This window comes from Sylvia atricapilla, chromosome 18 (assembly GCF_009819655.1).
Source record: "Sylvia atricapilla isolate bSylAtr1 chromosome 18, bSylAtr1.pri, whole genome shotgun sequence".
NCBI classification, from domain to species: domain Eukaryota; kingdom Metazoa; phylum Chordata; class Aves; order Passeriformes; family Sylviidae; genus Sylvia; species Sylvia atricapilla.
This window is the reverse complement of record NC_089157.1, coordinates 5,286,124-5,310,541: the sequence shown is the minus strand read 5'-3', so window position 1 is coordinate 5,310,541 and position 24,418 is coordinate 5,286,124. Positions and strand designations below refer to the sequence as shown.

General features: G+C 43.7%; 1 protein-coding gene across 1 annotated transcript; it reads left to right on the top strand.

The window, feature by feature from the left end:
• The first annotated feature begins 7,479 nt into the window (after window positions 1-7,479).
• LOC136369350 (myosin-1B-like) lies at window positions 7,480-23,125 on the top strand. Its single transcript, XM_066332133.1, has 39 exons — window positions 7,480-7,527; window positions 9,519-9,761; window positions 9,845-9,988; window positions 10,083-10,239; window positions 10,844-10,871; window positions 10,970-11,084; window positions 11,167-11,259; window positions 11,357-11,420; window positions 11,504-11,602; window positions 11,696-11,799; window positions 11,880-12,018; window positions 12,266-12,384; window positions 12,471-12,620; window positions 13,555-13,725; window positions 14,041-14,347; window positions 14,421-14,506; window positions 14,973-15,060; window positions 15,149-15,266; window positions 15,463-15,586; window positions 15,666-15,802; window positions 15,904-16,159; window positions 16,628-16,870; window positions 16,977-17,153; window positions 17,242-17,387; window positions 17,475-17,565; window positions 17,654-18,043; window positions 18,159-18,285; window positions 18,524-18,642; window positions 18,920-19,116; window positions 19,535-19,718; window positions 19,805-19,970; window positions 20,142-20,266; window positions 20,539-20,847; window positions 20,998-21,201; window positions 21,451-21,576; window positions 21,671-21,841; window positions 21,929-22,033; window positions 22,175-22,270; window positions 22,664-23,125. Exons 2-39 carry the CDS (start codon window positions 9,558-9,560, stop codon window positions 22,817-22,819), a joined length of 5,835 nt encoding a protein of 1,944 aa, XP_066188230.1. The 5' UTR covers window positions 7,480-7,527; window positions 9,519-9,557; the 3' UTR covers window positions 22,820-23,125.
• The last annotated feature ends 1,293 nt before the right edge of the window (window positions 23,126-24,418 follow it).

The window sequence follows — 24,418 nt, the reverse complement described above, 5'->3', positions numbered from 1 at the left end:
ATTCATACAAATTAACAAGCAATAAAACCAGCCTCACCCCCTCTCTCCCCACCAATAAATCCCCACCCAAACAACTTCCCCCAAAATTTCACCAGCAGCATTATCCTGGGGCTTATGTTCTACTTCTATGGACTTTAGCTCTTGTCTCTCATAGCCCATGCAGTGAACATCCTGAACTGCTTTTCATCCCGGAGGATGCATTCAAGTGTCATCACTTATGAAAATTAGCAACTTTCTTCGAGGTCAGTTCATGTTTCTTACTATATTTTTTTTCATTCCCTGCACCAGCATGGATTGGGGATGCCTAATAGATCTCCAAACCATGTTTCTTTGCTGGGCAACTCATCATGCTAGTCACAGTATGGCACACAAATAGCCTGCAAGAAATACACTTTACTTTGATCTGATTCTTACTGGTTTTTATATACAAAGTATGTCCTTACCATTGCAATGGTCCAGCACTCAGCTAGGTCTTAGCAGAAGGGTAGGGATGAGAAGCTTTGCTCTAGCAGATCAGAGCATCAGCATTTGTTTTCAGCATGTGCTAACATTCCTGAGAGCTCTCATTTTACACAGGGGCAGCAGAAATGCTGCTGCAGCAGAGTGTGAATATTCCCTGCCAGACAGTTAATCAGCGTCCACAGGGTGCACTGATGCCTCCAGCAAGCCCTGTTCAAATGAGAGTATGGCTGACAACAGCACTAGCAAGCTGCAGATCCCATGGAGAAGGTTTTTGAATAAAATATCCGGTGTGTCAGATAAATTGAAGTAGTATTAAACTGAAATGGAAATAGTGGTAGGTTTGTCTCTGTTCTCTGTGAGTTTTTTGGAAAGGTCAGGAAAAAAAGGAGAAACCAGTGAATTCCTAGAAGAAAAATCCATCAAAGGCCATGAGGCTCATGCAGCTCCCCCTCGCAAAGTGAGGGCTGTGGGGAGCAAGGTGGGGGGAGCATTCATTTTCTTTCAGGACACATTCACACTAGACACCTTAATCCTTCCACCACACAAGACATCAACCCCTCACTTAGACAGACATGGATGGTCCTCCCTCTGGCAGGGCAAATCATCTGCTCACCATCAAAACAGATCATTACTGTTCACCAATCCCTGACAATATTTAAGATTAATCACATGCTACTTTGTGGAGTTTCCTTGGGACTCAGAATTATATTTAGGAAGTTCAAGGCTCAGGCACATGTAGTGAAAGCCCTCTATCAAAAGTATGAGTAAACTTTAATGACAACGAAGGCAGTTCCTTTCTGCTGCCTGCCTGTAGGCAAAAAAGATGAAGTTTACAAATACCCCCCATTCTATATGGACCCATTCTGGTTCAAATTTAGAACAGACTGACTAAATGATCCGGAATAGTGAGGAATTCTCAGTGAGGCTAGAGAAGATTCTCCCGCCAGTCATGCCAGCCCTGAATGTCTCTGTAAATAATGAGATTCTAGTGTTCTGCCCACTGAATGCTCATTCTGGAGTGGCTGGCAGTGAGTGCTCGTGTGGCCATTACAGACACCTGACCATAGTTTAACATTTGGTGGGACCAGATGACCTCCAGCTGAGGAGAAATTCTGTTCTACTGGGACTATACCTGCTCAGTGCCCCTTCAGGAGGGAATTCCAGACCTGCCTTGCCTTCATAAGCCATGCACACACCATGGAGGAACTAGAGTAAGGAGTGGGAATGACTAAGTCTGTCCAGAGGGCTGTGATCTTCAGCAAGACCTGCAACAGAGTCCACGCTACAAGGAAAAGTGGATGAAAGGCAGTTTGCCAAAAGGAGGCCAAGACAGATTAACCTGTCATCTTCCTCAGATAAGACTGTCCAGGCAAAGGAACTGTGACATTCCTGATCTTGCTGGATCAGAACAGCCAGGATCTGGAAAAAATCCAGAAGGAAAACTACTGTTAAGGTGGAAAACAGGCAGGCACTGAGCACTGGGAGATAGGGAAAGGAGTGCTTTCCAGCAGACAGCCAAGCTGCCAGCTGATGCCCTTCAGCTAGCAGGGCTGCAGAGGCCTTTGCTGCTCCAAATATTCTGGCAGTGTCTGAGACAACAAGGGAATGACAAACATATTTAGCAAGTTCCTCTGGCTGACCTGGCTGGGAAGGCACCGACCTCCCTATTTCTTTTCTGTATTGGCCACACGTGTTACTTGCTCAGTGCTGACAGGGAGGAAGCTTGATGGCGAGGAAATAGATCAAAATAAAAGGGAGAGAAAACACCAGAATGGTGGGGTTGTGATCAAAGTGTCCAGCTCAGTACGTCCTGAGAGAAATATTGGTAAAATCTTTGGCACAGGGGAACAAAATTTGTTTATTTGGGACATTTTCCAGGTCCATATGAAGAGAACAGGCTGTCAAAGGACAAACCACAAAAAAGTTTTCTTTCCTGAGTGAAATGAAGATGTGTTGCCACATGGAGCTCAACCTCAGGTGGCAGTGCAGGTAGCAGGAGAGGTGGGAGGGCGTTTGGTCCAAGGTGGTAGACGGTGTATGCAGATACTGCTGCCACACAACCTCAGACACCATCAAGGCTGAGCCACTGCCAGCACAATGCTCTGGGCTGGCCTTTAGGGCCTGACATGTCTGTCCCACATAAAAGCAAGTGGGTGGCTCACTGTTGGCCCTTGGGCGCTGGCCACGGCCAGAGGGAGGAGGAGTTCTGGAGGAAGAACATTAGGCTGGCACATTTTGGAGAGGGAAGAAGCTGAATGGCTGGGGCTGATGGCAGACCTGAAACACCATCAGCTGCCTTTGGGGTTTCTGAGGGCCCAGCAAAGTGCCATATCAGAAAAAGGATCACATAGTGTGGCAGAAACGTGTGGCAGCTGGGCAGACATGGTGAACCTGAAGCACATTGTCCCAGTTCTGGAGCAGAGCAAAGCTTTGCTGTATTGGTGAGTTGAAGCTTAAGAATATCTTACCCCTACAGAAGACTTGGCTGAGATTGTACAGGGTATTTCTGTGTCATTAGGGTCTTACCCCATGCCAGTACTGTGTTAGCTCATGAACTCAGCATTATCTTGCCTCTTTGTGAAGCCATACAGCACTCCTGTGACTTCCTCTGATGCTCTGAACTCTGTCTCAAGTGTCCTTTCTAACAAGCTCTCATCCCACCTGAGACTTTATATAAGAGAGTAATATTTACCCCATTGCTACACAGCTTATATAGAGCAAACATCAAGTTACCATTTCCACTCTAATTTTAGCCTTCAGTACACACATACTTCAGGAAAATCAGAATTTTGCTCCTAGGAAGTGATTTGTGCCTTATTTATGCCAGCATACTTTACAGGCATGGTGATTGTTAACATCCCACTTCCTGGGAAGTATTAAAAAATGCCTGCTTTCTCACCCCAGAGACTGCAGTCCCACTAACATCCAATTAACACTGCTTTCACATGTCCTTATTTCAAGCTGCAAACAATGTGCCATTGCCTGGGAGTCTAATTTCTTGATATTTACTTTTCCCAGTTTCTTTGCAAATACAATCTTAATGTTGAATTATCTGAATCTATAATGTTTATATTTATGACAAATCCCATTCATTTTTTGCCCTAAAATAATTACTATTTTTCATCTCATCTGCAACCTTGTTCTATGTGAGTTTTTCTATCCTTGAGAGCAGGAAGCTCACTTTTAGCTTTTCAACAGCAATATCTGCTCTCTTTTTTTTTGTTCTTTCTTTTCCTTTTACTTTCTTTATTTTATTTTTATTTTTATTTTTATTTTTATTTTTATTTTTATTTTTATTTTTATTTTTATTTAAGACATGTCCATAGGCCTCAGACTTGCATAAATAACTTTGTGTACTGGGTTTAAGCAAGTGTAGTGACAATTCCACTACATGACCTCCAAGGCACTATGGATCTGATCAGATCTCAGCTTCCAGGGGTGGCTGAAGACTCTCTTGCATACACTGGCCCATCACTGTCCCTGCAGTGACAGAGCCTTTTTTAAGTGTTGAGAACCACTGGGGCTTCTGGGAGCTTTGGAACAATCAAGATGATGGATATTACCCTATGTCTCCATCTCAGTCAAATCTCTCTGTTCTTTACCATGCTGATACTGTAAAATTTTGCTTTTCTTTTTTTCTTCTCCTTCTTTTTAACCAGGTTGCAGAACAAAATTTTTGCTATGAAATACGTTAGATTTTGCACCAAACTGATGTTCATGTACACCTCTGGTGTACAACTACCTGATGCCAGGTAATGGACAAATTCGTAGTATAAAATTTAGGTTTAGATGTAAAATACATCGTAGACATTGTCACTGACTCAAAAAATCTCTAAGCAACACATCAGAGAGCCTGTGGAAGTGTTCTCAGCAAGATTACATGCATGTTATATTTCCATATTCTAACTGGGAGCCCTCTCTTGGCAATGTCAGAGGAAGGGGCCACAAAGATGTTGGTACAGATATTCTTATGATCATTTATTAAAGAAACTCCCCTGTCCAGCCATCCAGAAGCCAATCTCACAGTCACTGTCCCACCACCTGAGGGACAGAGGCCCTTCACAACTGCACCCTCACACTCTCACAGTCACACCAGGTTTCCCATTGATGAGTCTCAGATGTCCAGATCCTTAAAATAATGTAATCGTGGTTCAATAACTATTTTGAGCTAGTGCCTCCAGGAGGACCCCAAACAAAGGAATCCTTGGGTTTTTATCCCCTCACAGTCTAAGAGTAGAAAAATCTGCCATGTGTCTGATTGTCCCCCACCTGCCTGGGCCATAGGTGCCCTGGCCCTTGGTTCTGCAAAGGGTCTGCAGTTCACAGCCTCTTGCCTTGGGCTCGAGCTCCTGCTCCTCCAGAGCTCAACCTCCAGCTCCACTCCAGCTGCACCCCAAAAAACATGTATCAAGTGTGTCCTCCAACACATCCCTACAATACAGACAACCACAAGGGCTCAAATGTGCCAATGGGAGTTTCACAGGTCAGAGACAAGAATTCTTGAGACATTTCCACAATTCAGTCTGCTGGGAAACGTGGCCTCTTGCTTTCAGACTCTTTTCAATAATCACAGGACATGGCTGAGATGCAATTGGATCACAAGTTGTGGCAGAAAGAGAGGCAGGTGCTGGAGTGGCTCTAGATGGCAACTGGCTCTAGGTGGCCCTGCTCATGGAGGGGAGTTGGACCAGGTTCTGTGATCTTCTCATCAAGAGCCTGTCTTCAGGATGCCTGAATTCTCTTTCCTCCATGGAGAATAGCAGCACTCCAGTGCTTTGGCCAAGCTGCATTTCTGTGCAGAACAGACTGTTTCCAGACTGTTTCCATGCACATCCTTCATTCTGTCCTGTCTTGTTCAGCTGGGCTGTGTTTTACGTCCAGCACTGGTGGAATCCAGCCCTGAAGAGATATATAGATACAAGAATAGCAGAAAAAAAACGTTAGGCAGGAACTACTTATTTCACTTTTTGCTTCAAAATTTGTGTAGTTCATTACATATTTCCCATAAGGAAGGACTGATGCACTATTTAGGCACCCTTTTCCTAGGTGCATTTTATAGACATGGTAAGTCAGTGCTGTCCCAGCACTATCCCACTGTACTCAACTGAATTATCCAAGTGTGGAAACAGGAAGAAGCAGTGGTAATTTCATTTCTGTATAGTAACAGTGCAGAGTCCTCTTAAACATTTAATTTAACTTTTCCACTTAACAGAACTGTCAGATGAGAAGAAACATTGCTGAAATTAATGTATCAGTTTTAAGTGATAAATGAGACCTTTTTTCTTTTTTCCTTTTTCAGTTGGTTTAGGAAAAAAAGAAAAAAAAAACCACCTCTAAATAGTTGTCATGTCAGTGGGAGGTGTCACAAATGAACCTGGCTTGACCTTTCAACCTCACTGAGCTGCTTAAAGCTGGCAGTGGCAGAGGTTTGTAAAGACTGAAACCTGAGTTGAACCCAAAGAAACCCTTCCTCAAGATGAGATGTGCTGAAATGGCAAGTTTGGTCTGCATGGAGTAGGACATCTCTCTTTTCTCTGACACCTCCCTTCCACAACTCAACAAAAATGAAAAGCAGAAGGAAGAACAGGGAGAACAAAATCTCCTTTGTCCACTTAGTAAACTGTCACAGTTGTTTTAGCAATACCTAAGTTTATCCAGTGGAGACTGTACTGGTTTTGGTTGAGGTTGAGTTAATTTTCTTTAGAGTGGCTGGTATGGGGCTGTGTTTGGGGTTTGTGCTGTACTCAGGGTTGGTAATATAGAGTTGCTGTGCAGGGCTCACTGAGAGCTAAGGCCTTTTCTGCTTTTTCGCTTGTCCACCTGGAAATCAGGAGTGCCATTTGCTTTCCTGCAGCTTTCAGATTAGGTTAGTACTATTGGCTGTGTTATTTAGAAAGGTATTGTTTACTTTTTTCTATTTTGGGAAGAAATAAGGATTTACAAGGAAATAAATACCACCAAAGTAAGTAATTTTTCAATTAATTAATCGAAACTATAAATATCATTGTCAGAGAGCTTTTTGGATGCCAAAAACTATAACTGGTCTTCAGTTGATTACATCAAAGGAGCAACAATCTAGCAGACTCTTGGGCCCACTCATGGATCTTTTTATGGATCTCTAATTTCAGGATTTCAAGAATATCAGAAGATATGCAAATGAATGTTAATTTATATTAATATTCAGCAGTGGAATCCAACTTAAAGAGCACTTAGAATGGTTCAAAGTGTCTATCCTCCCTGATATATTGTGCTATATTATGTTACAACTGACAGAAGTGAAACAGAGTAATATGTAATAATCTGACTAAGGTAAGCAATGCAGACAACAGTGAAATCCACAGATCATATCCAAGATCTGTAAGTAGAGAGCTCTGTGAAAGGATGACTGTCATCAGACGTATGATGTCCTCAGAAAAAGTTGAAGTATGCATCTAAATGTCACTGTGCTTGCCCAGGGAATGGTTGTCCCCTGCTCTCGTAGCTCAGATTCATGGAGCATCCATGGCCTTACAGTTATTAGTGGTTACCCTCATTCCTCTAGTCATCATTAGCTGTATTTCTCTCCTTAGGAATCTTCTCATATTATTTATAGGCGATTTATTCACATAGCTAGGAAGAGACCAAAATTTTCTAATTATATCTAGTAACATCACTTTCCAGTTTTCAGTTCATTCAGTTTGCCAGACAATGCTTTGCCAAAAACAAGGTTTGCCAGAAATGCTTTGCCCAAAGACAGAGGAGGCATCTGCAGCATGCGCTGACCAGACCCTATAAAAGAGTCCTTGAATCTGGGCTGTTCTGTCTGCAGAGGAAACTTCATGGTAAGTGCACGTCTGTGGTTGGCAGAAAGGGGCAGTGTCCCTGCAGCCCCACTTCAGACCTGCTGTCCTGATGTATGTACATGCACCTGGAAGGATTTGATATCTGCATGATAAAGCACAATGGCATTTTCACTTTGCAACCTGTCTGTGGAATTCTGTGCAGCAATAATGAGAGATCTGCTGTTTCTGCTTTACAGCACCGATCACCTCCCAGCCTGAAAGTAATCTTCTCATAGCAAAAGAGGTAAGAGCCACGTTTGCTTGCATTTAAGGGGCAGAAAAAGGTGGGTGATTTCTGTAGAACAGATTCCTTCATGGTGACAAATTAGTGTAAAATTTTGTAGGCAGTTGCTGTATGCCCATGTGTTCCTGGCCACTGCTCTGCTATGACAAATAAAGCATGCTGATGGTTGGGCAGGCTGCTCACAGCTAACAAGATTTCCTAAGTGGCTCTGCTTGAAGACACTAGCCACTATGTAATGCCAGGAAATGCTTCTTGGGGATTCCTTGTGTTTAATTATGGAACAGTGAGGTAAATGATCTGTTCTGGCATGAAGTCCAGACAGACAGAGCTAGCCAAAAGAACAGAATGTTGCAAAACCTTACAGACTTGTAAGTTGTAATTATTACTGCATATGAAACTGGCCAATAAATGTTATGAACATACTTTCCAAATGATACTTCAGTGTTATAATCTGCATGTAGGCTCCCTACTACTAAACTTGATAAAAATGCAAAAATAGCTATCTAACTAACCAAACGACAAAAAGAGGGAGGTACTGCTCCTATTCCTCTGAAACAAGACTGAGTAAAATGGAAGATCTGCATGCTACTAGGAGTAGGTGCAAATATTTTTTGACATTTTGGTTATTTACCTAACTAAAAGTTATGACATGATATCTTATCAAGCTGCCTGGTTTTTTTAGCTTCCTTGGAATTCAGGTACTTTCTATTACTGGCCGCATGGTATTTCTTTGGAAATCCAGTATCGCGTCTAGATATCTGGCTTTGATTTATAAATTCTTCACTAGAATTTATTCAGCTAGAAACTGAGGTTTCTAGTTTTGTCTATGGTTATTTCCACAAACAATTAATGTAAGAAGAAACAGTTTTAACATTATTTTAACCTGATCAATTATTTGTCCTTACATGACAATTGTTCACATACTACTTAAATCATTTGGGATGAGAAGCAAACAACTCTAGTGAATGATTCAGAGGATGAGCAAAGGACACTATGCCCTAGATAGTCCTCAGAATGCCTTCTGGACCATTAGCAACCCAAATGGTTCATGGAATGCATCCTCAGGAACTGTTATAGATGACAACAAACAGACTAGCAATTAGGCTACAGAGCAGTGTTACCCTGGAGAAGATCCTCATAAGACTTCATCCTGAAGGTGATAAGAACCTCACAAATTTTAGAAAAGGAAATGTGAAATCCTGTGTGTGAGAAAGAATAATCCCGTGCAACAGAGTATGTTGTATTTCATTTTGACTGGAAAATGACTTTGCTGAAAAAGGGTCATGAATTCTGGTGCAAGTGTCGCAGTGTGCATTTGGGGGAAGGAAGGTCAGCAGCACATTGTCAGACTCTCATAATAGCATGGTCAGCAGGTAAAGACAAGTGATTCTTTCCCTGCATTCAGCTCCCATATTTGGAGCACCCTGTTCAGTTTGGTGCTTTCTAGTGACCAGACAGTGACATTCTGGGATGAATCCAATGGAGATCTTTCAAGATAAGTAAGAGAAAATTATGTATGAGAAGAGGCTGCAATGGTGAGGTTTGTCTATATTGGGGATGAAATTTAAAAGTGGTTATCTTAGTGTTACCTTCAAAAAAAGGAGATAGAAAGAGTCAGACTCTTCTCAAATGGGCAGAGTGAAAGGCTGAGGGATAAAAACCACAGGTTTCAGCCATATAAATTTTGATTAGGTAATAAATAGGGGAATCATGTGAGGATCATCAGGGACTAAACTGAGATGCAAAGGGACTGAGAAATATTCATTCTTGGATAAACTTAAATAAAAACTTCACAGGATAAAAACTTCACTGGAAAAAGCTGTGGGAATCTATATCCAACATTTGCCATGTGTGCATAGGAAGGTGAACCACAGGACTACTCGAAATTGCTGCCAAGTCACAATTTCTATTATGCTGTTAAGGTCTATCAATAAAGAGTGTGACAACAGAAAGTATTGACTCATTTGGGCAACATATCTGCTCTTTGACAGTGTTCTCTGCTCTGGCAAGCATCCCCATAGAGTGCAGCCATGTCGTCAGACGCCGAGATGGCCATCTTTGGGGAGGCTGCTCCTTACCTCCGAAAGTCAGAGAAGGAGAGAATTGAGGCCCAGAACAAGCCTTTTGATGCCAAGTCATCTGTCTTCGTGGTACATGCAAAGGAGTCCTTTGTGAAAGGGACGGTCACGAGCAGAGAATCAGGCAAAGTCACTGTCAAGACTGAAGGGGGAGAGGTGAGTCAAAAACAAGGCTGAAGGACAACATCACAACACTGAGCTTTATAGTGACATATGTGGATCTTTTGTTTCCTTGGCAGACCCTGACGGTGAAGGAAGATCAAATCTTCTCCATGAACCCTCCCAAGTATGATAAAATCGAGGACATGGCCATGATGACCCACCTGCATGAACCCGCTGTGCTGTACAACCTCAAAGAGCGTTACGCAGCCTGGATGATCTACGTAAGTGGCAGCAGCAGCAGCTTCCTTTGGGCAGCCTGAGGAGCTGCTGGGCCAGGCTCAGGGGAAGCCAACGTGCTGTGTCCCTTCCTCACAGACCTACTCGGGTCTCTTCTGCGTCACTGTCAACCCCTACAAGTGGCTGCCGGTGTACAACCCCGAGGTGGTGTTGGCCTACCGAGGCAAGAAGCGCCAGGAGGCCCCTCCACACATCTTCTCCATCTCTGACAATGCCTATCAGTTCATGCTGACTGGTGAGTAGCTCTCATCATAAGCATCAGATCACAAGTGTTCTGCTTTGTTTTGAATAAACCCCATCATGAAAAATGAAATAGGATTATGTAGGGCTGCAAGCTTTGCTTCTGGCTTTTTCATTCCTTTCTCTCTCTGCACTATTGAGTTCCAAAGTGTTACCCATGGTCAGGATTCTTTTGTCATGGGTTTTTACTCTCCCTTTCTCTGCTGCTCTAAAAGCAGTGTGTGTAGCAGAAAATTAAAACAATTTACTGTATGCAGGACAAGGAAAAGACCATAGAGTTGAACAGAAAAGCAGCATAATTCCCTTCAAGAGTTTTCAATGTCCACTTCAAAGCATTATAGACTAAAAGAATGTTTTATGCTGGAAGGGATCTAAAAAATTTCATGGGCCTTCCCTATGATCTTTGGAGGGACATTTGTGAATATGCTTAAAGGAAAGTGTGCAAGTGCAAATTGCTTTGCAAGGAATTGAAATTTAAAAAATGGCTTACTAGTAAACATAGAAAAAAATGCAGTGTTTCTCTTTTCATATCTTCAATTAATTTTCAGTATTTCAGTATTCTTCATTTCAAAGTCTCTTCTTTTCTGCCTTGTTCACAGATCGGGAGAACCAGTCCATCCTGATCACGTACGTACACCCCCTGCGCGGGTCCCTGCGGGGCTGCCCGGGGCCAGGGGACCTCCTGCCTGACCACACACCCTCTGCTTCTCCCTTGGCTTTGGCAGCGGAGAATCCGGGGCCGGGAAGACTGTCAACACAAAGCGTGTCATCCAGTACTTTGCAACAATTGCAGCCAGTGGAGAGAAGAAGAAGGAGGAAAAATCATCAGGCAAAATGCAGGTGAGTCAAGAAGAACAGACTGAAATGGCCTGTCATCGCCCTGTCAACTCAACGCAGTCACTGAATAATTATGTTCCTGCAGGGAACACTTGAGGATCAAATCATCAGTGCCAACCCCCTGCTGGAGGCCTTTGGAAATGCCAAGACCGTGAGGAATGACAACTCCTCACGCTTTGTGAGTTGTTACTTGGGACAACTGTCAACATCAGTTTGAATATTCTTGCTGTCCAGATTGGTAAAATAGGTCTTGACAACTTTCCTGCTGCTTTCAGGGTAAATTCATCAGAATCCACTTTGGTGCCACAGGCAAACTGGCTTCTGCTGACATTGAAACATGTAAGACACCCTTCTGGCCTGATCCCCTTCTCTCCAGCCTTCCCCACTCCTTGTGCTTGACTCTCTCCTACCATCCTTGCCAGATCTACTGGAGAAGTCCAGAGTCACTTTCCAGCTGAAGGCGGAAAGGAGCTACCACATCTTTTATCAGATCATGTCCAACAAGAAGCCAGAGCTCATTGGTATGAAGTACTATGAATTGTTTGATAAAATCTGAATGTGTTTAATATCTATCTTCATTCTCACACCCAGATATATCCTATTCCTCTTTACAGACATGCTCCTCATTACCACCAACCCATATGACTACCAATTTGTGAGTCAAGGTGAGATCACTGTCGCCAGCATTAATGACCAGGAGGAGCTGATGGCTACAGATGTAAGTGTCACAGAACATACTGGTGTGGTTAAGCTTCCTTGTAATTGTCCAGAGGTTTATTTGACTGATTCTGTTCCCAGAGTGCCATTGACATCTTGGGTTTCACTGCTGATGAGAGAACAGCCATCTACAAGCTGACAGGGGCTGTCATGCACTACGGGAACCTGAAGTTCAAGCAGAAACAACGAGAGGAGCAGGCAGAGCCTGATGGCACAGAAGGTATTAAAACTTAATAGAACACCAAATAACAGAAACAGTTGCATAGCTGGAAGTTGGCAATCATGTATTTTCCTTCTGTTTGCTTTCACAAATACATAAATCTCAGCTTCCAGACTATTCATGCTTCTAAATTTCCCTTAAAGATATTACAAAATTTCAGTGCTGAGACCAACAGCTGCATCTTAGAGCATATAATCTTTCAATTATCACCTCTTCTGTCACTTCCTCCCTTTCTCTTTTTGTTCAGTTGCTGACAAGGCTGCCTACCTGATGGGTCTGAACTCAGCAGACCTGCTCAAGGCCCTCTGCTATCCCCGAGTCAAAGTGGGGAATGAATACGTGACCAAGGGTCAAACTGTACAGCAGGTAATAAATTGACTGGAAATCTCTGACTTGCTTACTCACTTCCTTTGAGTACTATTTTCTTTCTGCTCCATTCTCCTTTGGTTTAGGTGTACAATTCAGTGGGTGCCCTGGCAAAGGCTGTCTATGAGAAGATGTTCCTGTGGATGGTTGTTCGCATCAACGAGCAGCTGGACACGAAGCAGCCCAGGCAGTACTTCATTGGTGTCCTGGACATTGCTGGCTTCGAGATCTTTGATGTAAGTACCACAGAAATCACAGTCAAATCTTATAAAACCCACTAGTTGTCAAGAGAAATTGGAGATTTATGCTGGTTTGGTTTTTCTTCTTAAAAATTTCACTCACTTGTAATTTCAAATTAGTAGTGCATTTTTTGAAAAATATTTATTTGTCATTTCCTGGAAATATTTTCCTTCCTTCTATATGTCAGTGCTTTTTTTTCAGGCCAATCCATGAGCTTCAATTGATCTTTACATAATAGCTTTAGATAATACACAAGGATGAAACATCTGTCTTTTACATAATTAGCACAGATATCACAGCTTTTCAATAATTTGAACTCAATATTAAATACAGTCCATAGGAAAATAGCACGTAAATACAGTACTATAGAGAATAGGAAGAGAAAGGTAGACTTAAGTCTCACACAAAAGCTAACAAAGACTTTGGAAAAGGAGACCAATATATATGTACTTTTCTTCCTTAGAGCCAAAGGGTGATTCCAGCAGGAAAAGTAATTGGCTGTTCCAATTCAGACTGAGAAGTTCTATACATATTTATGTAGGGTATCTCAGTCCAATTCAGGGCTAGCAAAAACTGAGAATGTTAAAAGTTTTTATAAGGACAATAGGAAAATTTACATTAATTAAGATAAAAGAGTGATGTAAATTGTACCATGATGAGACTAATAAAAAAAAATAGAAAATTCACTTTAAAAATAAATCATATATTTAAACATTGTTAAAGTAGCAGAGTAAAAAAAAACCAAAAATCCCTCACAATCAAATTAAAAAACTCATTAAAAATAGATAATTGGATGTTTAACATTAAAAACATTGTCTTAATTTGGAATCCCTGTGTAGGATTCTGAGATGGGATTCTGAGTGAAGGAGTAAACTCTACAGGCATCTCTTTATCCTGAAAATGAGTAAATCTTCTCTTTGCACTGAGCAGTTCAACAGCCTGGAGCAGCTGTGCATCAACTTCACTAATGAGAAACTGCAACAGTTCTTCAACCACCACATGTTCGTGCTGGAGCAAGAGGAGTACAAGAAGGAGGGCATTGAATGGGAGTTCATTGACTTTGGCATGGACCTGGCTGCCTGCATTGAGCTCATTGAGAAGGTGGAAAAAATCTTTTCATTGTAGGACAGTACATTTCTTTATGATCATTTATTTCAGTTCAGTCATTCTTGACAAAATGATGCATTACTGTTGAATTACGTTCTCACATCAAAATAGGTCACTAATAAAACCAAAGCTTTTGGAGCAACAAGCTCTCTGCACAAAAAATGAACAACATGTCTGGGGTGGAAGGGAGAATGCATATACAATGTTAAATTGATGATTTTAACAACTGCCTTTAAGCAGTGAGGGAAACAGTGAGGAGCAGTAATGGCTCCCATCCCCACCATTTATTTTCTTTATGTATTCTCCCAGCCCATGGGCATCTTCTCCATCCTGGAAGAGGAGTGCATGTTCCCCAAGGCAACTGACACCTCTTTCAAGAACAAGCTCTATGACCAGCACCTGGGCAAGTCCAACAATTTCCAGAAGCCAAAGCCTGGCAAAGGCAAGGCTGAGGCCCACTTCTCCCTGGTGCACTATGCTGGCACAGTGGACTACAACATCACTGGCTGGCTGGAGAAGAACAAGGACCCTCTGAATGAAACTGTCATTGGGCTGTACCAGAAATCATCTGTGAAGACCCTGGCTTTACTCTTTGCCTCTGCTGGAGGAGAGGCAGGTTAGTTCTCTGAAATGTCAGCCCTTTGATGTTCCCCAAAGCAACACATGTTTCATTATCTTTACTTTCTCAGAGGCTAGTGGTGGTGGTGGTGGTGGCGGCAAGAAAGGAGGCAAGAAGAAGGGTTCTTCCTTCCAGACCGTCTCAGCTCTTTTCCGGGTATGTAAGCACCTTTTCATATATGCAGAGAATTATTCTGCATTTTCAGCTGGCTCAGACAGAGGAAAAAACCAAAAAAAATTCCCAATACTCAGCCAACCAACCAACCAAAAAAATTCTAAATATAACTTCTCTTTAGACCACTGCTGGAAACAAAAATCTTATGGAATGAAAAATAGCACTGTAAAACCCTAAATTTGCAATTAATATAAGCCTATATTTTTTTCCTAAAAAGTGCCCACTTTCTATCCTTCATAGGGTTGATGTATGTCTTTTCTTATCCTACAAGGTGATATGTAATGCTGAGATTCAGAAGGAATTGAGCAACTGATTGAGGCATTCTCAGCTAACAATTTTCAGCTCAGTTTATCTCCACTGATGGGTCTTTCATGTTAAATTCAAAAAATGCAAAGGGTTATTTTTTTCCATGTTACTTATAAATGCACAATGAATCATGATCCAACAGGAGAATCTCAACAAGCTGATGACCAATCTGCGGAGCACTCACCCCCATTTTGTGCGCTGCATCATCCCCAATGAGACCAAAACACCTGGTAAGATGCTCAAGCAGAAAGATCCTAGCTCTGATACATCCATGCCCCTCTGCCATCTGTGCCATTCATTTGTGCTCTGCCTTGCCAGGGGCCATGGAGCACGAGCTGGTGCTGCACCAGCTGCGCTGTAACGGCGTGCTGGAAGGGATCAGGATTTGCAGGAAGGGGTTCCCCAGCAGAGTCCTCTATGCTGACTTCAAACAGAGGTGAGAGCTATTAAATGAGTCAGATTTCTTCAACAACTGCTCTCCATCACACAACTGAGCTTTGCCAGGGAGTATAGGGGGATGAAATTCCAGCTTCCTCAGCATGATTCTGCTGCAAACACTGCTCTTGGTTTCAGTAAACAGAGCAATCTTATGACCAGACATTGTCTTCCTCCTATTTCTTCTAATTCCACAGATACAAGGTGCTTAATGCCAGTGCCATCCCTGAGGGACAGTTCATCGATAGCAAGAAGGCTTCTGAGAAGCTCCTTGGCTCAATCGATGTGGACCATACCCAGTACAAATTTGGACACACCAAGGTACAAACCCCTCCATTCACTGTCTGCCTGGGCTTTGCCCTACCTGACAGTGATGTGCTGCAACATTCCCTCTCTCCAGGTGTTCTTCAAAGCTGGGCTGATAGGGCTCCTGGAGGAGATGAGGGATGAGAAGCTGGCACAGCTCATCACCCGCACTCAGGCCTTGTGCAGGGGCTTCCTGATGAGGGTGGAGTACCAGAGAATGGTAGAACGGAGGTACAGCTTCCTCTTCTTCAGTCAAAGTCACTTTGCTCATGGGAAAGTGATGACACTCGTCAGACTGTAAACATTCATTGTACATTTTAATTATGTCTCAGGGAATCCATCTTCTGCATCCAGTACAACATTCGTTCATTCATGAATGTCAAACACTGGCCATGGATGAAGCTGTTCTTCAAGATCAAGCCCTTGCTGAAGAGTGCAGAGTCTGAGAAGGAAATGGCCAATATGAAAGGGGAGTTTGAGAAAACCAAGGAGGAGCTTGCGAAGTCTGAGGCAAAGCGCAAGGAACTGGAGGAAAAAATGGTTTCTTTACTGAAGGAGAAAAATGACCTGCAGCTCCAAGTGCAGGCTGTGAGTATCAGCTTTTATTTTCTACTCAGAAAAAGCACATACTCATTCTGAACGCTCTGTCTTGAGCAGAAGTTTAGGTGTCCATTTTATTAAACATGAAGCTTAGAAAGTAATGTCTTACAGTATGAGGAGCTCTCTGAAAGATAGTAAAAGAAGCAAGGGGTTTTAAATGGGTGTAAGGGCTCCTGCTTTACTCAGGAAGATGCCATCTACAGATATCCAGGACAGGATTGTACCTTAATGACCTACTCCATTTAATATTATTACAACTATGAATTCTGAGAGATACTTTTGAAAGAGTAAAAAGCAAGCAAAAAAATTGAACATTCTGAACTGGGAACTTGCATATATATTTCCTAGGAAGAAAAGCTGATGACATTGTAAAGATGTTTGAGTGGATAAGCTAAAAGAAAAAGAAGAGAAACTTTTGAATATTATAAACAAACAAAATCTTTTTCCACCCATAAGGAAGCAGATAGCTTGGCTGATGCTGAGGAAAGGTGTGACCAGCTCATCAAAACAAAAATACAGCTGGAAGCCAAAATTAAGGAGGTGACAGAAAGGGCTGAAGATGAAGAAGAAATTAATGCTGAACTGACCGCCAAGAAGAGGAAACTGGAGGATGAATGTTCAGAGCTGAAGAAAGATATTGATGACCTTGAGCTAACACTAGCCAAGGTGGAGAAGGAAAAACATGCCACTGAAAACAAGGTAGGAGGCAGAACCTGTCACTTGCACTCCAGAAAATGGGCTGTGTGCTATCACAGAACTTCTCTATCTACTTCCTTTATTTACATTTGCTCCTTTCTTCATGAAGGTGAAAAACCTGACTGAGGAGATGGCAGCTCTGGACGAGACCATTGCCAAGCTGACAAAAGAGAAGAAAGCCCTCCAAGAGGCCCATCAGCAGACCCTGGATGACCTGCAGGCAGAGGAGGACAAAGTCAATACTCTGACCAAAGCCAAGACCAAGCTGGAACAGCAAGTGGATGATGTAAGCACACAGACATAGAGCAGGAACAGGACAGGTATGATGGAGCCTGACCTGGCTGGCAGAGCCCTGATGGTCTTGTTGTGTTTAGCTGGAAGGGTCCCTGGAGCAAGAGAAGAAACTGCGCATGGACCTGGAGAGAGCTAAGAGGAAACTGGAAGGAGACCTGAAGCTGGCCCAGGACAGCATCATGGATTTGGAGAATGACAAGCAGCAGCTGGATGAGAAACTGAAGAAGTAAGTGTGACTCTGGGCTACCTGAGTGCTGGGTTGCAGCACTTGTCTTTTCTCTTTGAGCTCTAACATGGTTCACTTGGTCCAAAGGAAAGACTTTGAAATCAGCCAGATCCAGAGCAAGATCGAAGATGAGCAAGCTCTGGGCATGCAATTCCAGAAGAAAATCAAGGAGCTGCAGGCAAGTCTCTGTTCCTTCCCCTCCCATGCTCAGGCTCAGCTCAGGCAGGAGGAGGGCACGGGTGTGAAGGGTCCCTGGTGTTGTGCAGGCCCGCATTGAGGAGCTGGAGGAGGAAATTGAGGCCGAGCGAACCTCTCGCGCTAAAGCAGAGAAGCATCGGGCTGACCTGTCCAGGGAGCTGGAGGAGATCAGCGAGCGCCTGGAAGAGGCAGGAGGGGCCACAGCAGCCCAGATTGATATGAACAAGAAGCGTGAGGCAGAATTCCAGAAGATGCGGCGTGACCTGGAAGAGGCCACGCTGCAGCACGAAGCCACGGCTGCCGCCCTGCGCAAGAAGCACGCGGACAGCACAGCTGAGCTGGGGGAGCAGATCGACAACCTGCAACGCGTGAAGCAGAAGCTGGAGAAGGAGAAAAGTGAGATGAAGATGGAGATTGATGACTTGGCCAGTAACATGGAGGCTGTCTCCAAAGCCAAGGTACACAAATATTTTATAGGCTCTATGACCCAATAGAATACAACACCATTCTTGCACCTGGCCTTGTTTAGAGTGTGGATGGTTAACTCATCACTTTCCATATTCTGAAACACAGGCCAACCTGGAGAAGATGTGCCGCACTCTGGAAGATCAGCTGAGTGAGCTTAAGACCAAGGAAGAAGAACATCAGCGCATGATCAATGACCTCAGTGCTCAAAGAGCTCGTCTGCAGACAGAGTCAGGTAAGACACCCATATCTAGAAGTGCAGATCAATAATGTCTTACAGTTTTTGCAAAAATTGCTCTTCTTTTGGCCTATGGTCTTTCCAACACACTTTGTGTCACATCTACTGTGAAAGGCTTGTAATGGGATCATAAATTTCAGCATGGTATGCAAACTATCTGGTTTTACATCTCCAAATGTTAGCAGTATCACCATCAATGGCATTAACACTGTTGTATATCTGCATATTTTCTCAGGTGAATATTCACGCCAGGTGGATGAGAAGGATGCTTTGGTTTCTCAGCTGTCAAGAGGCAAACAGGCTTTCACCCAACAGATTGAGGAACTCAAGAGGCATCTGGAGGAAGAGATAAAGGTGATTCCTTGTCTCAGAGGTGCTCCAGACACTTATGTGACTACTGAACCACCATGATGTTGCAGGGAAAAAAATTTAACGTAATTTGGTTGATGTCATCTCATGCTAACTTTCACCTAGAGTTTATCCACTATGCCTCTTATTCATTCCCAGCTTCTTTCCATGTTAAGTGCATGGTTGTCTATTTGCATAGAAGTAGAATCCTGTGTCCAGTTAATATTCAGCCAGATTTCCTGGGATGTTTTTGTTCCATGAGCCAATACCCATGTTGCTTCAGGCCAAGAGCGCCCTGGCCCACGCCCTGCAGTCTGCTCGCCACGACTGTGACTTGCTCCGGGAACAATATGAGGAGGAGCAGGAGGCCAAGGGGGAGCTGCAGCGAGCCCTGTCCAAGGCCAACAGTGAAGTGGCCCAATGGAGAACCAAATACGAGACGGACGCGATTCAGCGCACCGAGGAGCTCGAGGAGGCCAAGTATGTGGGGAAAGTAAAGAAGGCTGGCAGAGATTAAGACAAGAAGGTCTTTGAGACAACTGTGATGTTGTCAGGAAGAAGTCAGCATTGGCTTGGGCTTGGGGCAAAAGGAGAATAGCAAATAAATCCTGTAATGCATGTGATGTGGGAGAAAAAAATCACAGGCAAGCGTGTAGAAAACAGGGACTGGCAGAGAGACACAATATGATACTTAGAAAAGGACTGGAAGAGGAATGTGGACAACAGACTAAGAAATGGCTAAACATGCTCTTGATAAAAGCATCACAGAATTGAACTAATTACTCACTGTGAGCTGCACTTACCATTGAACTTTTAAGACATCCTGTAGTGAAAAGTCCATCAATCACAAGCCACAAGTTCCCCTTTTCTCTTAAAATATGAGGTATGTTTAACACAGGAAGAAGCTGGCCCAGCGCCTGCAGGATGCAGAGGAACATGTTGAGGCTGTCAATGCCAAATGTGCCTCCCTGGAAAAGACAAAGCAGAGGCTGCAGAATGAAGTGGAGGACCTGATGATTGATGTGGAGAGATCCAATGCTGCCTGTGCTGCTCTGGATAAGAAGCAGAAGAACTTTGACAAGGTCTTTGGGCCTCCAGCACCAGCACTCCTGGCCACAGCATGGCCCCGTGATGGCCACAGCCTGACTCACACCCCGTTTCTCTCCAGATCCTGGCAGAATGGAAGCAGAAGTATGAGGAAACGCAGGCTGAGCTGGAGGCCTCGCAGAAGGAGTCGCGCTCTCTCAGCACGGAGCTGTTCAAGATGAAGAATGCCTATGAGGAGTCCCTGGACCACCTGGAAACAATGAAGCGGGAGAACAAGAACTTGCAGCGTAAGTCCCTGGCCCTCTGCTCCTCGCTGGCCTTGATCACTATCAGCCATTATCCCCATTCTTCATGGGTCTGTGCCTGCAGGTCTGCAGGGATGCCTGTCACCTTGGTGGGACAGGACCCTTCCCATTCTGCTCTGTGCCTGACCATGTTACTGATCATTGTTCCCACAGAGGAGATTTCTGACCTGACGGAGCAGATTGCAGAGGGAGGGAAGGCAATTCATGAGCTGGAGAAAGTCAAGAAGCAGATTGAGCAGGAGAAATCTGAATTGCAAGCCTCCCTGGAGGAAGCTGAGGTAAACCGTTGTGTTGGCAGTTGATTAGTTACCACACAGTTCAGCAATTTCAGATAATATTTGTCTAATTATATGCACTGAGAATTGAGTGGAGTCATAGGAAGCAGGGTTTCTTTACACCACTGAAATCTTTGAATCCATGGGTATGCTTTTTTTTTTCCTTTCTTGCAATCTCAAACCTTAAGTTATACATTATTCTTTATAATAACAATTCACATGAAGTTGTTGACATTGTTATTTTTTTTACGTAAATGAGTTTTATACTTTTTTAGGCCTCCCTGGAACATGAGGAGGGGAAGATCCTGCGCCTGCAGCTTGAGCTCAACCAAGTGAAGTCTGAGATTGACAGAAAGATAGCAGAGAAAGATGAGGAGATTGACCAGATGAAGAGAAACCACCTCAGAATTGTGGACTCCATGCAGAGCACTCTGGATGCTGAGATCAGGAGCAGGAATGAAGCCCTGAGACTGAAGAAGAAGATGGAAGGAGATCTGAATGAAATGGAGATCCAGCTTAGCCATGCCAATCGCATGGCTGCAGAGGCACAGAAGAACCTGAGAAATACACAGGCAGTGCTCAAGGTATGCCATTACAAACCAGGTCCTCACTGGTTTCTTATGCAGCTACACATATTTCTCTTCTACAGTTCTATCTTTTCTATATAAATATAAATTGGAAAATAAGTAAATAGGAAGACTATGCCTCATAATCTGTTATATCTCTCTTTTCAGGACACTCAGCTGCACCTGGATGATGCTCTCAGGACACAGGATGACCTGAAGGAGCAGGTGGCCATGGTGGAGCGCAGGGCAAACCTGCTGCAGGCTGAAGTTGAGGAGCTCCGGGCAGCCCTGGAGCAGACAGAGAGATCCAGAAAACTGGCTGAGCAGGAGCTTCTGGATGCAAGTGAGAGAGTTCAGCTCCTCCACACTCAGGTACGTTCTAGAACTGAAGGCATATAATAGCTACAGTATTTAGAGAAGCGAATTTAGCAATAGGTCTGTGTTCCTTTTTTAACTGTAATATAACAAATAGTTTTCATCAGTCTACCAGTGCCATTTATCAGTTATTTGTATTCTTCATATAAAACTGTAGCAAATACATAAATAAAAATACTCAATATTATTTTTCTAAAACTGGTGTGAAGCAACTGGAGAAAAAGATATGCTTTTCTCATTCAATAGAATACCAGCTTGATCAACACCAAGAAGAAGCTGGAAACAGACATTTCCCAGATCCAGAGTGAAATGGAGGATACCATCCAGGAAGCCCGCAATGCTGAGGAGAAGGCCAAGAAGGCCATCACAGATGTGAGTTGAACACTCCTGGCATTGCTGATGGGGAATGTACTCTTCCCAAAATATGTCCAGCCCCAAAATGGTTTTGACCTTTTGCTCTGATCAGGCGGCCATGATGGCAGAAGAGCTGAAGAAGGAGCAGGACACCAGTGCCCACCTGGAGAGGATGAAGAAGAACCTGGACCAGACAGTGAAGGACCTGCAGCTTCGTCTGGAAGAGGCTGAGCAGCTGGCACTGAAGGGAGGGAAGAAGCAGATCCAGAAGCTGGAGGCCAGGGTGTGTAGGGCTGGGGTTGGGTGTGAGTGAGCGTGTCCTTGCAGAGACATTGTCAGGGAAGCTGCAGGGCTGGGCTTGTCCTTGCAGGTGCGGGAGCTGGAAGGGGAGGTTGATGCTGAGCAGAAGCGCAGCGCTGAAGCCGTGAAGGGTGTGCGCAAGTACGAGCGGAGGGTGAAGGAACTGACCTACCAGGTAAGGCAGGAGGAGACTGGCCTGACACCGTCTGCTCACAGCCAGGCACATTTTGCACACACCTTCCCCAAGGGGAATTGTTCACCTTGCGTGATATAGAACCAAGAGTTGACTCTCTTTCCTGTTTGCCAACCACTTTAGTCTGAGGAAGACAGGAAGAATATTCTCAGGCTGCAGGATCTGGTGGACAAGCTGCAAATGAAAGTGAAATCCTACAAGAGACAAGCTGAGGAAGCTGTGAGTATTGCTTGGGAATAAAAAGCACCGCTTTATGTGGGTCTCACACAGCTGTTCAGGAGAGGAATATCAGAAATTTTGAAAATGTCAAAGTTCATCAGTTGAGGAGGGGGACTTTATCATCCAGATGTACCCCCCTGGCACATGAACACCAAACAAGTGGGAGAATAAGTACAGAAATGACAAACTGAAATTATGAAATCGCTCAAGTGTGACACAGTCCTAGTGAATCTTGTCTCAGTAGGGTTCTGAAAAGGGGAGGATGAGGAGCTCTGTGTGAGGCTGATGTGTCAGCAGTGGTGGGAGGCTGATGGAAATTTGCAAGGCTGACTTGCAGCAGGAGTGAAGTCCTTGCCCTGGGCTCCTCACCACTGACTCCTTTTCCCCACACAGGAGGAGCTGTCCAATGTCAACCTGTCCAAGTTCCGCAAGATCCAGCACGAGCTGGAGGAAGCCGAGGAGCGGGCTGACATTGCAGAGTCGCAGGTTAACAAGCTCCGTGTGAAGAGCAGGGAGTTTCACAGCAAGAAAATAGCGGAGGAAGAGTGAGAATGTCATGAGGCAGCAAAGTGACCTGAGGGCTGCACAAAATGTGAGCCCTCTGTCACTTCCTTTTGCAACTAGGCTTTATAAATTTATTAATGTCTAAAGACTAAAGACCATAGATTTCTTTGCATAAAAATCAGTAGTTACATTTTAGTTCTGCAGTTATTAAAGCTTTGATTGTGTTGAAACAATTAATATACAGGAGTAAACTCCTGAATTTTCTGGAGTAAGATTCAGAAACTCCAGTACACCAACTACAGTAAGAGCAATAGGCATGACAGTGTTTCCCAGCAATGGAATTGTGATTAGAAGTTAGAATAAATAAATATTAAATAAATAATGTTCTTCAGGAAGAAAAATTTTAAACCTGTGTTTTTATAAGGTTACAGTCATACATATCAAATGGAACTGTTTTTATTTTCCAACACTGGAATTGAAAGCAACTGTTAACAGACTACCATAAAGAAATCTCCAAGTCTGACACACTGAGAATACAGAGAAGTACTAAACATGGTGTTTCCACACTGCCAAACAGTGCTTGCTGTCTTCCTTTTGCAGCAAGGCATGAGCTTTGTTGTATAAGGGAACTGAAAACTGGATGGAAAAAAAGTAGCTGATAGACCCTGGATTTTTTTTTTCATCCAACATGGAGTAACACTGCAGAATATAATGCATGAAAGGGACAAAAATGAGGAAAAGCTGACCATGAGGAAGAGCAAGGCAGCAAGAATGTTTACCACCCCCAGCCATTCTCATCAGTGCCCCAGTGAGGGCTGTGCAGACTGAGCAGGTGGTGAATCTGGAGTCACAAGTACCTCCATCCTGAAGCAAAAAGATCATGCTCACTGGGACATCACAATGACACTCACATTGGAGCTTTCTTTGTCTGGAATAGGTGTTTAGAGGCAATCTGCACTGCAAGCAGCAGTGCAGCTTAACATGCCATTCACCAAATTCTGGCACACCAGGTAGCTGTTGAGGGAAGGTTCCACAAGCAGATATGTGGAATGGTAAATGAGACTTGGCTTTGACTTACAGGTCCCTCAAGGTTCCTGGCTATTCCTACACCTCTACATTTACAGGGAGTGCTTCAAAGAGCTGTGAAATGGATGGGGAAGAGAGCTGGAGATACTGCACAGCCTTTTGCACTGACCACAGCACTCTGTGTTTGCAGCAACAGTATTCAGGATTGGTCCTCCTCCTCCCAAACACACTGAGGTTTACACCCACAGAATTCTTCCATGTTACAGCCAAATATGGAAGTAGTTTGTTAGGCAGGAGCTAAATATATTTAAGGAAAAGATGACGCCCTGTGTTGACTCTTGTGTCACTGTAAGTGATGCTCCTTAGAGACATCATCTCTATGTGTGAAGTTGTGAAAACTTCATCAGTGCCAGTGATATCTGGGCAACAAGGAAAAGAAACCTTGGGTACCTTTTTAAACTTGCTGACAGACTAGAAAATACCACAACAACTTTGGGGACCATATTTCAATGCCAAAACCCCCTTTTCCCTTTGGACAATATTACAAACACCCTCCAAAAGGAACAAGCTGCTCTGACTGTGGAAGAATCAGGATGCACTTGAAGCACCTGAAACTCT

Bases quoted from the DNA above. Each gene is read 5' to 3' on its own strand.
- LOC136369350 (XM_066332133.1), top strand. From the start codon at position 9,558: ATGTCGTCAGACGCCGAGATGGCCATCTTTGGGGAGGCTGCTCCTTAC. The intron at 9,762-9,844 runs GTGAGTCAAAAA...TTTCCTTGGCAG, and splicing joins TCAAGACTGAAGGGGGAGAG to ACCCTGACGGTGAAGGAAGA. The intron at 18,643-18,919 runs GTGATTCCTTGT...ATGTTGCTTCAG, and splicing joins ATCTGGAGGAAGAGATAAAG to GCCAAGAGCGCCCTGGCCCA.